Source organism: Melospiza georgiana, chromosome 11, assembly GCF_028018845.1.
Source record: "Melospiza georgiana isolate bMelGeo1 chromosome 11, bMelGeo1.pri, whole genome shotgun sequence".
NCBI lineage: Eukaryota > Metazoa > Chordata > Aves > Passeriformes > Passerellidae > Melospiza > Melospiza georgiana.
In genome coordinates, this window is record NC_080440.1 from 15,482,703 (window position 1) to 15,497,414 (window position 14,712).

General features: G+C 44.1%; 1 protein-coding gene across 2 annotated transcripts in view; it reads right to left on the bottom strand.

Annotated features, from left to right (window-relative positions):
• Nucleotides 1–14,712, bottom strand: part of SFMBT1 (Scm like with four mbt domains 1) — an 82,888-nt gene that overhangs the window by 15,585 nt on the left and 52,591 nt on the right. For both annotated transcript variants that reach the window (XM_058031984.1, XM_058031983.1), the window contains 9 exons: nt 9,572–9,812; nt 9,116–9,204; nt 7,945–8,191; nt 7,165–7,262; nt 6,318–6,419; nt 5,297–5,447; nt 2,987–3,069; nt 977–1,103; nt 177–290 (listed from right to left, as the gene is read on the bottom strand). In XM_058031984.1, the coding sequence (XP_057887967.1) occupies nt 177–290; nt 977–1,103; nt 2,987–3,069; nt 5,297–5,447; nt 6,318–6,419; nt 7,165–7,262; nt 7,945–8,191; nt 9,116–9,204; nt 9,572–9,812 (1,252 nt within the window). The remainder of the gene's footprint in view (nt 1–176; nt 291–976; nt 1,104–2,986; nt 3,070–5,296; nt 5,448–6,317; nt 6,420–7,164; nt 7,263–7,944; nt 8,192–9,115; nt 9,205–9,571; nt 9,813–14,712) is intronic.

The window sequence follows — 14,712 nt, forward strand, 5'->3', positions numbered from 1 at the left end:
GTTGTAGGGCTTCCAACTGGCCCCAACAGCCAGGGGAAGAGCTGTGCAACACACAGATCCTCAGTGCATGATGAATGTTTCCAAACTCAGCAATGCCAGCAGTAATTCTGCAGCAATTTGCTCTGGCAGGTCTCACCAGCTCCACCCCAGCACTGCAAACAGAAGAGAACTGGTACCTATTGCTTTGCGAGGAGGCCTGAGCTGATATCCATTCGTCTCACACCAACCCACTGGAAATATATTCATTGATTCCACACTCACTATACACTCAGGGACAGGTTTCTTGGAGCCTGTTCAGTTCAGAAAAGGAAAAATTGAAACAAGTCATAAAACCTCTAATTTGGTTAACACTTGCTGCCCGTTTGTTAGTGAAGCTGCTTTGATTTATGGTGTATCTGGAACACAATAACAATCATTTATTCATCCCCTTTTACTGACCAGATTCTTTCCTGACCTTATTTACTTCCTCCTAAAGGCTGGAGATGGGAATTTTCCTTCCACAGTTTAGCAGAGATGCACAGTGCATAGCAAGTGAATGCTGATGTACTTCCAATCAAGAAATGGGATTATAATGGAGAACAGCTGACACAGGCTTACTCTACCTTAATGAAGAAACTTTCCTTCCCTAGGTCTGGCCAAGGCTTGCTCAGAATGCAAGTCACTCATCTGTGAAACTGTCACAAGGCCCCTGCTTTCCACAAGGCCCTGCTCAGCACTTTGCATGGTGCATGAGCCCAGAACTGACACTGCAATGCACAAATGACATTTTGGGCTTAAATAAGCAGTGCCAGCCAAGGCAAACTGGAAACAGACAATGCAAGTGGGTTTTGACTATGATTTCATTGAGGAATGAGTGCCTTGCTCCCCATATTCTGCACACAGTGAGTTTGCTCCAAATACTCCTCAGGTTTGGGGATGGCACTAGAACCAAGTGCAGTGATGGGCAAGCACTCCTCTCTCCCCCAAACCAGCTTACCCTCCAGTTGAAGCCAGAGGTATGAATCTTTTAACTTGGTGACTGTAGCAATGCAAACTTCTTCAGGATCAACTGGGTTCACAGCCTCAAGCTTCATGTTCTCTTTAAATCCATGGTCAGAAGTTAACTAGGAAAAAGCCAGAATACTTCAGTAAGGCACCAGTTGTGTATCCAGGACAGGATATGAATATCCATGAACAGGAGCAACACAAAGCCCTCAGAGCCTGAATAACACAGAGAGATACTCAGACAGAGGAGATTTCAGATAATTAGCACACTGTAAACAAGTAAGATATATCAGGAACTACAATGAATTTAAGTTACAAAAGGCTCTACAGACAGTCCTAGCAAATCTGTCTTCAAAGAATAAGGATGCTCAGGCTCACTGAAAGGACTGAGTGCATTCTCAGCAATCACAAATTCTCTGCTGCTTGCCACCTGAGTGATAAGTCTGACAAATAGTCTGACCAGGTTCTCTATTCTATCATGTTAACTTGGAAATCCACTTTACGTATGCAAATAACATTCCTGCCTCATCTGAGCTCTGGCAGGCAGAATAGGAAGCTTTCTTTTCATTTTTCATTTTTTGGATAAGTAGGGTCTTACTTTATTCACCAATACAGTTTGCATTTATATATATTTATAAAAATCCCTAAAACATAAGAATAGGTATTTATCCAGCTCTGGAGCTCTTGAATTAAAGATAAGAAGTACCAGCCAGACAGAGGACTCTTCTTCCCAGAGCCACTCTGCAATGTAATTACAGGATCAATACATTATGAATTCTGGAACTAGCCTCCAGTGATCAACTCTTCTCAGAAAGGGATAATAAATTCAGTGACCTGCTCTAAGATGCTATAGTTTACAAGACAGAACAAGGGCAACAAGAATTCATAGCCAGCAACACTGTCTTCAAAAACTGGTAATTATTCATTCTAATTTCTCCCTCTAAGCACTGCAATAGCCCAAGTATGGTAAATGGAACTGGAAGGCAGGTGTTAATAGTACCCTTTCCTGCTTGACAAGGTATTGTGCTTTGGGGGACAGCATTACTGTCACTGAACCAACAAAAGCCCAAAATCTTGCACGTCCTTCAGGCACTGGTTAATGCAAAATGATTATTTGGTACTAATCTAAGATGACTTTGTATTGATTAATACAATAGAATTAATTTTTCAAGCTGAAAGGATGGAAGATTGAAAGAGCACCCTTAGTAAATGAAAATAAGGTCTATTAAAAGGCTCTGTTTCCACAGTTACAGGAGTGACAATGACTGATGCTGTTCTATGTCTCTTCCACGGACTCTTACACATCTCAATTTCACAAAACAAACATTTATTTTCAGTCTGCTTTATCATAACTGAAACATTTGGTCCACTGCTTCCCTATCTAGGAAGCTGGCATGCAACTATTTCAGTTCACTCTCATTTATACTGTCTTATCTCTTCTGCCTCCTGAGTTATCACAGGTAAAGTGTTAAGGTGCTCAGATGTGTCCAGAGGAGGGCAACAAAGCTGGTGAAAAGCGGGAAGGAATGCCCTGTGAGGAACAGCTCAGGACTCTGGGTTTGTCCAGTCTGGAGAACAGGAGGATGAGGAGTGACCTCACTGCTCCCTGCAGCTCCCACAGGAGGGGATGTGCAGAGGGAGGTGCTGATCTCCAGGGACAGGATGTGTGGGAATGGTTCTGAGGGCACCTTCAGATGGACACTGGACAGCACCTCTTTACTGAGAGGGTGGTCAAACACTGGAACAGGCTTCCCAGAGAGGGGCTCAAAGCTCCATCCCTGGCAGTGTTTGGACAACACCCTTAACAGCACATTTTAACTTATGCTTAGCCCAGAAGAGGGTCAGGCATTGGACTGGAAAATTGATCACTGCAGGTCTCTTCCAGCTCAAACATTCAATTCTACTTGGAAAAGCAATTAAAGTAAGAAACAAAAATGTTCCTGTCCCTGGAATCAGGGTGTCACTGAGGCAGCAGAGGAGATTTTCAGCAGGAGAACCTTACCAGAGGGAAGCAGCTCTGGGGAGCTGCCTCGGCCCCGCACTGTTTGAGGTAGTCAGCCCAGTCGAAGTCCTGCCCAGGGTAACCTAGGACAGCAAAGAGCCAAGGGTTAGAGTTTAACGGCTGAGACTCATTTCAAACCCACCTGATACAGAGGCTGAGATCTGTTTGAGTCACTCAGGTTTGTGAACTGACATAGGGCTTCAGGGAGCTATGTGAGGGCAGACCACTCCAACCTGAATCATGAATCTGCCAAGCAGACAAGGGCAGCAACTGAAACACGGGGAAGCAGTTTCACCCCTAACAGTTTCACAGAGTACAGATGAAATTCAGGAACGATTTCTGCAACTGCTCTTGTGTCAGCTCTGAAGCTATTTTTTTAAAACAGAGCACTCAAAACGTGCACAATATCAACACACTGCTCTCTCAAAGACATGTTAAATGCTAAGTCATTAAAGAGAGCAGTAAGATGTGCCAAGTGCCTCATCAAGTCTGATAACAGCTGTAGATCTGCAGACATCTGAAGGTAAGTGTCTTAACAAGGAGTCCATCAGGAGACAGAGAATCCTTCCAAGAAAAATTATATTCTTCTTGGGGGAAATACTTGGCTTCCCTGTGATCTAACAAAAAGCAAATAACTGAAGGGAATGGGGCCCAAAAGTGTGCTGCCATGTCAGTTTGAGGCTGGCAGTAAATTAGCAAGGACACAATGCTGCACTTATTCCATTCCCCTTAAAGGAACACATTAAGAAATCAAACAAAATTTGAAACCCAGTGTATGAATATAGCATTAACATGATGATCTAAATTGCAGAGATCCAAAATTTCCCCCAGAGCCTCCTTTTCTCCAGGTATCCCCTGCTCCCTCAGCTGCTCCTCACAGGGCTTGGCCTCCAGCCCCTTTCCCAGATCCATTCCCTTCCCTGGACATGCTCCAGTCCCTCAATGTCTGTCTTGTAGTGAGAGGCCCAAAACTGAAGCCAGGGTTTGAGGAGAGACCTCACCAGTCCAACCTAACTTATTCTGTGACTCTTCCTCAGAAAGGGCTGAACCACGGAAAGACTTAATTATTCATTTTTCTCAGTTTTACCAGTGCCAGTAGAGCTCTTGAGACCTCACACAATTCAGAATGACCACTATGTCCAGAGAAATGAGAACAGAAACTTAAAATATTTGTCAGCTCCAGTCACATGCCTATAAAGTGAAGATTTCACTTTTCACATGCAAAATTTTAGGAAATGCTGGTCAGGCAGAGTCACTTTTCACATCTTATCCAAGCAAAGGCAGGAGACAAACATCCTACAGTCTCTGCTCCCCTGATGTAAGGAGCAGCTGAAACAAAACAAAACTCTGAATTGTGAGGTGCCAAGTAAGAGAGCAGAGGACCAGGTTTTACAGTACCACTGACATTTCTAGTTTGAGAAAATGAATAAATATTTCAGCAGTGCAGGAAGACTACCCTGTTCCCTTATGTCCTGAAGCAATGTTTCAACAATCTGCAACAGTGCCTGATAGGCCATTGGTCAAAAAAATAGTTCATTAACTTCTGAGTGATAAGATAGCCTAAAAATATTACAAAATGTTGGATAACAATGTTCCATTCTTACCAGAAGCAAAAATCCAATGCAAATGACTACAGGCTTCTGATAGCATGTAAATTAAGTCTGAAATCAACATTTCTTTCAGGCCTGGAACATTCACTCCATCCATGCCAGCATTCAGGCTGTTATGCATGACATCCTCAGCCTCTCTCATCCTCCCAAATCCACGCTCATGCCCTGGAAACCTCAGTTCCCCAAACTCAAACCTCCTGATTTTCAGAGCTGGATTGTCATATTCGTATTTTCTGAAAAATCCCCTTCACCCAGGATTTTTTTCCTGGGAAGCTTAGAAGCCTCAGAGAAAAAGGGAAACAATCTCATTTGCTTCTCCTGCGTTTTGCTCCTTTGGAATGTGTTTGGAGATTGTTTCATTGGATTCTGGTGTGAGTTGTTTTGATTCTTTGCCCAATCAGTGCCAAGCTGTGTCAGGACTCTGGAGAGAGTCACAAGTTTTCATTATTATCTTTTTAGCATTCTGTAAGTATCCTTTCTGTATTCTTTAGTATAGTATAGTTTAGTATTCTTTAATATAATATAGTATAATAAAATAATAAACGAGCCTTCTGAGAACATGGAGTCAGATTCATCATTCCTCCCTTTGTCTGGGGGCAACGCAAACACAACACCAGATCTTTGCTGTGCTGCTCTGTCCATGGCTTTGCCAGGAGCTGTGAGGAGCAGAGGTGAGCAGGAGGAGGCTGCACAGACATACCTGGAGGGGGGCTGAGGTGCAGCCCGTTCTTCAGGCTCCACTGCACCGGGAAGATGCCGGCGCTGTTGAGGTGACAAACGTAGCGCTGGCTGCTCGCGCGCTCCGCCCGCAAGTCATCGATTTCTATCATGAAATATTTGTCATTGAACACCTGCAGTCAGCCAAAAGAGAACCATGGGCTCTTGTGAGATGCAGATTCTGATAACTTTAATAAACAGCAGTATTGCCTGATGGAAACCCTTTACCTTGAAATACCAGGAGGGTTATGAAAAAATAAAAGAATCTTTGGGTTTTATAAACCAGCAGACTCATCTGCGTTATCCAGAAACTTAACAAATATGAATAATAAAACGATGTCTGAGCACTTAAAAGATAAGGTGACCTAGCGCTTTAGGGAATTTTCTCATGAAAAATGCACAGAAATTAGCATCTGTGGTCTTCCTACTATTCTATAACAAACTGCTTATTTCAACAAGGCTGAACTGCATCCCAGGATGGACTATCACAAATAAAACCACTACACTCTTGAAGCAAATAGAAGCAGGACAAGCAAATAGCAAGAAAAGGAATGCCTGATCATGTTGGAGAGTTTTCATTTCAACTTTGAAACCCCTCGTTTGGAAATCAGGCCATCTAAATGTCATGTGTAATGTAAGGTTATGTCACAGTAATGACATAACCTTCACAAAATCAAAACCTCAAAAAACTATCTCCAGGTGGATACTCAGATTGTGAGGGTATATACCCTATTTTAAAAATATGGGTTTGACAATTTTCATCGTTTGATATTTTGAGCTTGTATCTTTATGGAACTTTTCCCCTCCACTGAAATCCAGTGGCTTCAGCACCAGCAGCTGTTTGATCAGGCAGCCTGTCCCCTGAGGGAGACATACAAAACACTTCATTTGGAAACTAGCTCAAGATTTTAAGATAATCAGTTAATGAGAATTCCCTGAGCACTTAAGAACAGAAGTAGCAGTAGAAGTGAATCTCAGCAGGACTGGTTTAAGAACTCTGGTACCTTGAGAACTGTAGCAGGAGAGATAACAAAGGGAGCCATTGGGTCCACAGCTTCCAGCTTCATGCCTTCAGAGAATGAGTGCACTCCAATCACAGGTTTATCCTGGAAAATGATGTGTTGCTCTGATTACCTGCCCTCCTCCATCAAAAAAGAGACATACCTCACATATATTAACTGAAGAGGATGAGTTTTTAAGGAGTTTTTATCAGTTCATTCCAAGAAATCAACATGTCTCAGTACCAGCAACTTCTCTGAATGACAAGCCCAATGATGCCCTGAGACTGACAGTTTTTGATGAGTTTTAGGGAATTGAGTCCCTGTGACTTCTTCCTCTGCCATTCTCCACACAGAAGCAAGATTTGATAATACAGAGGGGTCTCAAAGGTTGATATAAATGTTTGGAGGTTTTCCCTGTAACCTTTAGCACCCATCATGAGCTACACTAAATGAAACTATACAGGCCTCCATTTTCAGCCTAACAGAAACCTGCAGAACAGGGCTCTTGCTCCAGAATTATCCATATCTCTGTACCTCACCCAACAAATTCAAGAGCAACAGCACCTCTACTTCTACTTATGGGTGCAAACAAAGCTGAGAAAAATGGACTAAGAACCAGGACAACTAATGACTCACATAAATGTGATGGGTGCATTGTCTAACTTACCAAGAATTTATACCAGTATGATTATTTTCCCTTATAAATACATTTTTAAACCAGAGAGAAAAAGGGAATAAATTTTAAAAACCAACAAAACAAAACAAGGAAAGAATTCTGGGTGGCTGACTTCCCTGACTCATTGCTCGGGAATATAGCATTTCCATGGTATCATCCACAGCATTACACTACCTTAAAAAGATCTGTAGGAACAGATGACTCCTCTTCCTCCTCTTTCACCTTCTTCAGGATCTCTTGCCAATCTGCTTCACTCCTCAAGGACCTAATGGCTTGAGGAAAAAGAAGGAAAGAGTGAGTAGTCATTTTTCTTCTTTTCTCTCAGAACACATAGCAATAAAGTTTGATTTGTGCCCCTCTAAACTGCCAAATTCTTTATCCCAAGGTTTCCCCCCACCAGGAAACATGTTACTGGCAAGCTCACAAGCCATCCCTTTGTGTTTCTGCCACTTTTTGCCTCCCTTCTCTGATGATCTGCCCTGACATGGACATGCCTGAAAGATGTGTCGACTTCTGCCTCTGCTTCCATGCACTTGTTCCTTCTTTTAAGAAAGATTTTCATATTTTTAAATGGTATCTAAATCAGTCCAGTAGGCTTGAGGGTCTCAACTGCAAAAGCTCCTGCTGAGCAGTACTCCAAAACAGTAAGACTTTTAACACCCCAGGAAAATAAACATACCAAAAGTAAGCAAAATCATGAAGGCAATCCCTTCCTCACTTCTTTCCTTTGCACACACACGAGGAAAGTTTTGACAGGCCAAAAAGCATTTAGAAGAAGTGGGTGCAAAGTCTCATAGGAGTATTGTGCCTTCACCTACATTTTATTAGGTACAGGACTTGTCAGATCACACAGATTATGTGAGCACCACGTGCACCCAGAAGGACAATTCAGAGCACTGAAGCAGCAGCCTCTACCCTCTGACCACAACATACAAGATCTGTGTTTTCAAGTACCTGAAGGTGGCTGCAGGCTGTATCCATGCTGAGCTGCCCAACCCACTTGGTGAAGGAAAGGGTCCAAATAGAAGAGCCACTGGTCAAATTTGTCCAAGTCCTCCAGGCCCTCATAGCGCAGCTTGAGCCTCCCGCCGACGTTTTCCACCACGGTGACGATCCAGGCTTCCAGGGAGTCCCGGGGGTTCTGCAGCTCCAGGCGCGAGCCGGGCGCGATGAGATCCAGTGGATTTTTCCCTCTGTGAAGCTACAGAAAGAATACAAATTATTCTGTACAAGAGAACAAAACAAATGCCATAGTTCCACCTCCTTACACACATTCTGTCTGCATAAATAAAGTATGAGCACAGAAGCACAGAAATCCATGTCCCTTCCCAACACAAGCCAGAAGTGACAACGTTCAGAATTGCTGGTGTTTGTGTCAGAGCTTCTGCACTTCCTGTAGACACAGTCACACATTTCACTGAAGTCCTCATTATCATTTGCAGAGACATTATCATTTATATATTCCAGGTTTGAAGGAAACATGAATAACCTCTTTCTACAACTGAGTCATCCAGCATACAAAGATGACTAGACAGAAACACACAGACAGAACTGTTAGCTGTTATGAAGGTGTCAAAGGCATTTTCCAAAAACCATTATGTTCTGTGCTTTACAACCAGACACTGATATAAGGTGTCGATATTGTTTTAAGTGCAGAGCAGGGGATAAAAAAATTGGTTCTTCACTTGCAAAGATGTAATTAAGTGAAACAATAATATGACTGTTAGTGAAAAATTCCCAAACAAACAATTCAGAGTGAAAAGTTAATTGAGAAAGGAGACAACATGAAAGCCAGATAAATAAAGCATTATTTTCTTAGAGCTGTATGGAGGAGGAACAAAACAGGAAAAAGACTGAAACCCTAGGGAGCTGAAAAAGGTCTTTCTTTTACCAGGATAAATGAACAACCCAAACCTGCAGCAGCAGATATGTTTCAGAACAACACTATAAAAATTAAATACTGTAAATAGGAAACACTAGAGAGTGGAACTCTAGGGTCAACAGCATATTACAATGCTTCCTAAACTTAAAAAGGGAATTGAACTGACAATTCAAATAAGGTCCCCTTAATGATGAAGGGCAAAGCCAAGACAAAACCCAGCCTGCAGCCCCTTGCAGCACTTACCCCCTCCAGCAGGTTAGCAGGGGCACTGCAGGCCCCCTTCAGCACCCGCTGAAGGAACTCCTCCTGGTCAGGTATCTTGTCCTTGATACCTAAGCAAACAGTGAAAGAGAAAGACAGTGATTTTTCCTGCCAGATAAAGATTATTCAGACACAAGATGTTACCACAACCTTGCACTGCCTAATTCAAGAGAATCTGCCACACACCAGTAACAAATTAAAACAAAGAAATAAAATAAAACTTAAAGGAAATGTCAAAGCAGTAGATTTTGGTGGTGATGATTAAGATAACCACAAGCCTCTGTCACAGGATTTCAGGAAAACACAGCACATAACCTCAGCTTGTCCCACAGCAACAGCCCCTGCACACCACAGCACCCACACAGGCTGCCTGCCCGGCTGACACAGGCCAACAGCACCTCTCGGTGTGCTCCCTGTGTCTGCACACAGCGCTGGTACCTTCAGGCACTTTGAGAATCTTCTTGTTCTGCTGACACCAGCCGATGGGGTGCAGGTCAGCAGTCAGGATGTCGCACCAGAAGTCGGCCTTGCGGTCCTCGCCGTAGCCGTCGTAGCGCAGCAGCAGCAGCTGCCCGCACGTGGTGATGATGGTGGCAACCCAGTACGTGTTCTGGTCAGACTTGACAGCGACTTCCAGCTTCATGCCAGGGGCAAAACCATTCTGCAAACTTGTATCCACCTGAAGAGGAAGAAGATCATCACATCTGAGCACCTCTCAGAAAGATTGCTGAATAACAGAGGGAACAATTTAGACAAGTTCATTAGCAAAATAACTCAAGCCAAATGCCACCCAGCCTCTTCAGAGAAACAGCCTTATCACATTAGGGGACCCAAACTGCAATGCACACAGAAACATTATTAATGAAATCTTCTTTGCATTTCAAAGTATCTTTTCAAGCTTAAAGAAACACTGAGCCTCTCATTTTCTGCCCTGGACAATATCTTCCCCCATCACTGAAAGACTTTCCCACTCACAGCTGGGCTGGCAATCTGAGCAAAACTAAAGGTCAAACTGAGCAACACAACTTTGACTCATTGTGTTAAATTGTGTCATTCAAGGTCTTTGGACTAAAAGCCTATTTGAAGTACATAAACATGCCTTAGGTAACAGTATCTGTCTCTTCCACCATGCTCATCTAAGAAGTCACAAACCTGCACAAAGTGCAGAATAAGGATTTTTAGCCTCTCTATGCAAGAACCTAAACAATTCTATATGCAGCACTGTTACATAAATTGCATGGAACATAATCAGTCTGTATTCTTCATACTTTGACAACAATAAAGCACCAGACACTGGGAGTGCTCTGTTTGTGTGTGGGTGTGCTGTGTGCAGGTGACCAATCTGACTGCACAGAACTGAGACACTGGAATGGAAGACTTAAAAGAGAAGACAACACCTTAAGTTTCTCACATTCCTCATTTCTCCCAAACCCCAAAACAATCCCAAAAGAGCTGGACCCTGTTCTGCTCTCTCTAAAGAATGGTCTGATCTACACTTAATTCCAGGACCTCAGTCCTAACTAAAACTCTGACATGTCAATTCCCTATTCTCAGTTGGCTGTAACTCGTGTTTTCTTTCTTTATTAAAAGATCCCTCTTTCCTCTTTGAAACTACTAAAAGAAAGGCTTTCAGCATGATGCAGATGGAGCAGATATTTTCTGGGGTATTTATTCCCAGTTCTGTGCTGACAGTTCAGTAACTGCCATAGCTATTATAGTCTCATCAGCCAGCACATACTGGTTTGCTAAAAATAAAACTAAGAGAACTACACCAGAAAGAAAAGCATATGCCTATGTTAACCGTTCATATCCTTTGGGTTAATACCCTTCACTTAGAGAAATTTCTTCTTAAAAACCTAATCAGCAGGACCCAATACCTGCAGGCATTTTGAAGTGGTATTATAGAGGGTGTCTCTTCAAAAAGACAGTTGTCTTGCTGACAAAAAACTTCATGTTCTGATTCCTGAGAGAAAAGCCTCGAGCTCAACGCATCATTTGAAGAACTGGGAAATCTGTGCTGCTCCCTTTAGCTGATCTTTCAGCACAGCGTCCCGGCAGGCAGAGCAGGTTCCAGCAGAAGCAAGAACAGCAGGAGGAGCGCTCCCCGCAGCCAGAGCCTTTGCGGAGCTCCGCGGCCCTTCCCGGAGCTCCGTGCATAGAGCGGCCCCCGCAGCCGGAGCCTTTGCGGAGCTCCGCGGCCCTTCCTGGAACTCTGCGCACGGAGCGCTCCCCGCAGCCAGAGCCTTTGCGGAGCTCCGCGGCCCTTCCCGGAGCTTCGTGCACGGAGCGCTGCCCGCAGCCGGAGCCCTTGCGGAGCTCTGTGGCCCTTCCTGGAGCTCCGCACAAACGGAGCGCTCCCCGCAGCCGGAGCCTTTGCTGAGCCCCGCGGTTCTTCCTGGAGCTCCGTGCATAGAGCGGTGCCCGCAGCCGGAGCTTTTGCTGAGCCCCGCGGTTCTTCCTGGAGCTCCGCGCACGGAGCGCTCCCCACAGCCGGAGCCTTTGCGAAGCTCCCCGGCCCTTCCCAGAGCTCCGTACACAGAGCGCTCCCCGCAGCCGGAGCCTTTGCTGAGCTCCGCGGCCCTTCCCGGAGCTCCGCACACACGGAGCGCTGCCCGCGCCCTCTCCCGGCAGCGCCGCTGGGCTGGGGGAGCACCACAAACTCCTCCAAGGAGCCTCCCGGGCCAGCCAGGGCGGGATGGGCACCGTCCAGAGCATCTCCTCTGGAGCAGGCGGTCCGACAGGGCAGCTGAGCGGGCCAGGAGCTGTGACTCCAACCCCTGTCCCCCCCTTCCCATAAGGAGCTGTCCCCAGGCTGTGCCACAGCACAAGCCAGAGCCAGGGATGCAGCTCAGTTCAGGGGAGATGATGATAAGGAACAGATAAAAAGGATTAAGAGCGTGCAAGAACACACAGCAAACAAATGTGTTCAGATGATGCTGAAGACCAACTTGTTTTTCATGGTCACATAAGTGTTATAAAGGGCAGAAAGGAATTTAAAAAGAGCATTTGGTTCTAGAGGAAGGGTATTTAGACCTGGGGGGATAACACCACTGGCATTCATTACAGCTCATTACAGTTCTTTTTTCTGCTACATTTTATGCCAGTCACTTTGATCTTGATATTGTTTAATTTTTAAAATGCTAACAAATTAAACATTAGAACACACTTAATTTGAGAAATAGCTTAAATTCTCCAATGCGTCTTACTCATAGCAAGGCAAAACTCTCAGAATTAATAAAAAACATACAAATACAGAAAGTCACCTCTCCCATAAGCAAGTTCAGTGCTTTGATAACAGGCTGTGTAAGCATGGATTACACTCCCTTAACCTGTCCATGTATTCTCCTACAACATGAGTTAGGTATTTTTCACCCACAACTCACAATGGGAGCTTGCTATTTCAGTATTTAAAAACAATCAAACTAAAACCATACATTTCCATTTAAAAATGCATTCATATTAATTAATTTATCATACATGTTCGTTTGCTCTTGTGCCAATACTATTTTTCAGCTCAGAATTTTTCACTCTGTTTGTTTGAGAGTAAAGCTTGCTAGCTTTCCTGATGTTGGATTACAAAAATATGTCATTCCTAAAGTCAAGAAACTAGGACCACCAGCTGGAGGGAACACAATCAGCAGCACAGGCACACCAGTACCAGTACTTGCCACTGACAGCCACTCACCTGATGCACCCTGAATCACACTAACCCTGTCTCAGGGCTGCCACTCTCCACTGGGAGGCAGTGAGGCTCTCTACTCCACCTTTTCCAGCACATTACCTTCCAATGGACCACAGAAACCCCCAGCATGTGCCCTTGCACTCCTGCACTTCTATTAACAGCAGGACTATGATATAAATATGCTCCTCCCTCTGCCTGTCAATTCAGTGTCAGCAATAAAGAATGTTATGCCAGGCTTATTACAGAGAAAATCAACACTGGTCTCTGGACAAATTCTAAGGAGCTCTGGTAGAAAATACCCAAGAGTTTCATTCTGAATGTGCAGGCATCTATTTCCATGCTCACTGATGACCTCCTTGCAGAGGTCCAGGCCCCCTGACCCCCAGGGCTTTGCCCAGACCTACTCACCACTCTCCATCACAATGTCACCTCACCAGCACACCTGCACTCAGTGTTATTATTATTATTAGTGACTGTTCCTCACTAATAATAATAACAGTACAAAATGTGGAGGTTTTTTAAAACCTAATCGTATTTTTATCAACCATGGCCACAGCCACCAGACCTCACTCTTGACGCCCCTGAGCTGGTGCAAGTGCAGTGAGTCTTTCAAAGTGTGTCTGCTGCTAATTAACCAAATCCAGCTACAATATTAATTCAGTTGGCCACTGCTGTAAAGCTGGCATTACAATTAGTTATACAGTGTCCAAGTTATGATAGCAGACCTCTTTACGAGAGATCCAATGAGGTAAACCACACCAGAGGAGACAGACCATTCCCTGGATTACTGCAAAATGCCATTGCTCTGGCTCCATGCTGTGCCCTCAGTGTGAGCTGCATGGACACCACCACTCTAAGCTGGCTCTAGCCACAGTCTCAGTACACCCAGGAAAAATGAAACAAGCACAGTCCCTTTCCCTTCAGAAATGAACTTTTACTTTGAACAAAAAACTTACAATTACATCCCAGTGTTCTAACAGCCTCTGTGAAGTCTGTATTTTCTGTGTATCTTTACTGCTAACACAACTGACACATTTTAACAGACTATTTAATAATCTTAATTTCTCCAGGTTACCCTTGAACTCAAAATGCTTTGTGATCCTTCACAAACAGACCTCAGGCTGTTTTCCTGCTGATTTAAGTTTCCTCATACTGAAAGTCATGGTGTTGGACCCAAAAGGCTGAGCACCACAGGGTGTCTTCCAAGCAATGTGTCACACACAGCCACCAGTCTGGCAGTCTGGAAGGTGCTTTAATTGTTGGAAGAGAACCAACAGGTTTGGACACCAGCTCTGTACAGCTCACCTTCACTCACAGCCCTGTACAAGGAGGCAGATTTCACAATCAGGGCTCCCCCAATGGGACAGTACTCTCCAGGACTTCACCAGCAGACATTTAAGATGTCCAAGGGCAAAGACAAGGGCTTATCAAGACTTCATCCTATTCATTAAGCCTGTGATCAACAATTATCCTAATCAGTTTTCTAACTACTACAGTCAGGTGTTTGGCAGAGCTGTTATTTTCTCCTTGCCTCCCTGAGGTCTGCCTTTAAAGCTTTCTCTAAGAGCACATTTGAATTCTGCTGCTCAAGAACTAATTCTGCCACCAGCTTTCTAAAGCTACTCCTCCAAAAGAGTTGTCCAGGAGCAATCACCAAAAGAAGAAAGAGACTGGATATTTTGAGCTTCTTGAGAAAAATCAAGCTTATCTTCTGGTGCAGAAAAGACCTTAACTCCTTAGATTTCAGCATTTCTGGGTGGGGTCACCCTGTGCTATGTACAGGGGATGAAGACAAGAAACAGTAATAAAAAGGTTAAATTCTACATTTCTCTATAAAAAACATGATTCTAGTTAGTCTTCCAAGTCTGAGAGCAGTAACTCATTCAAAGAAAACCTA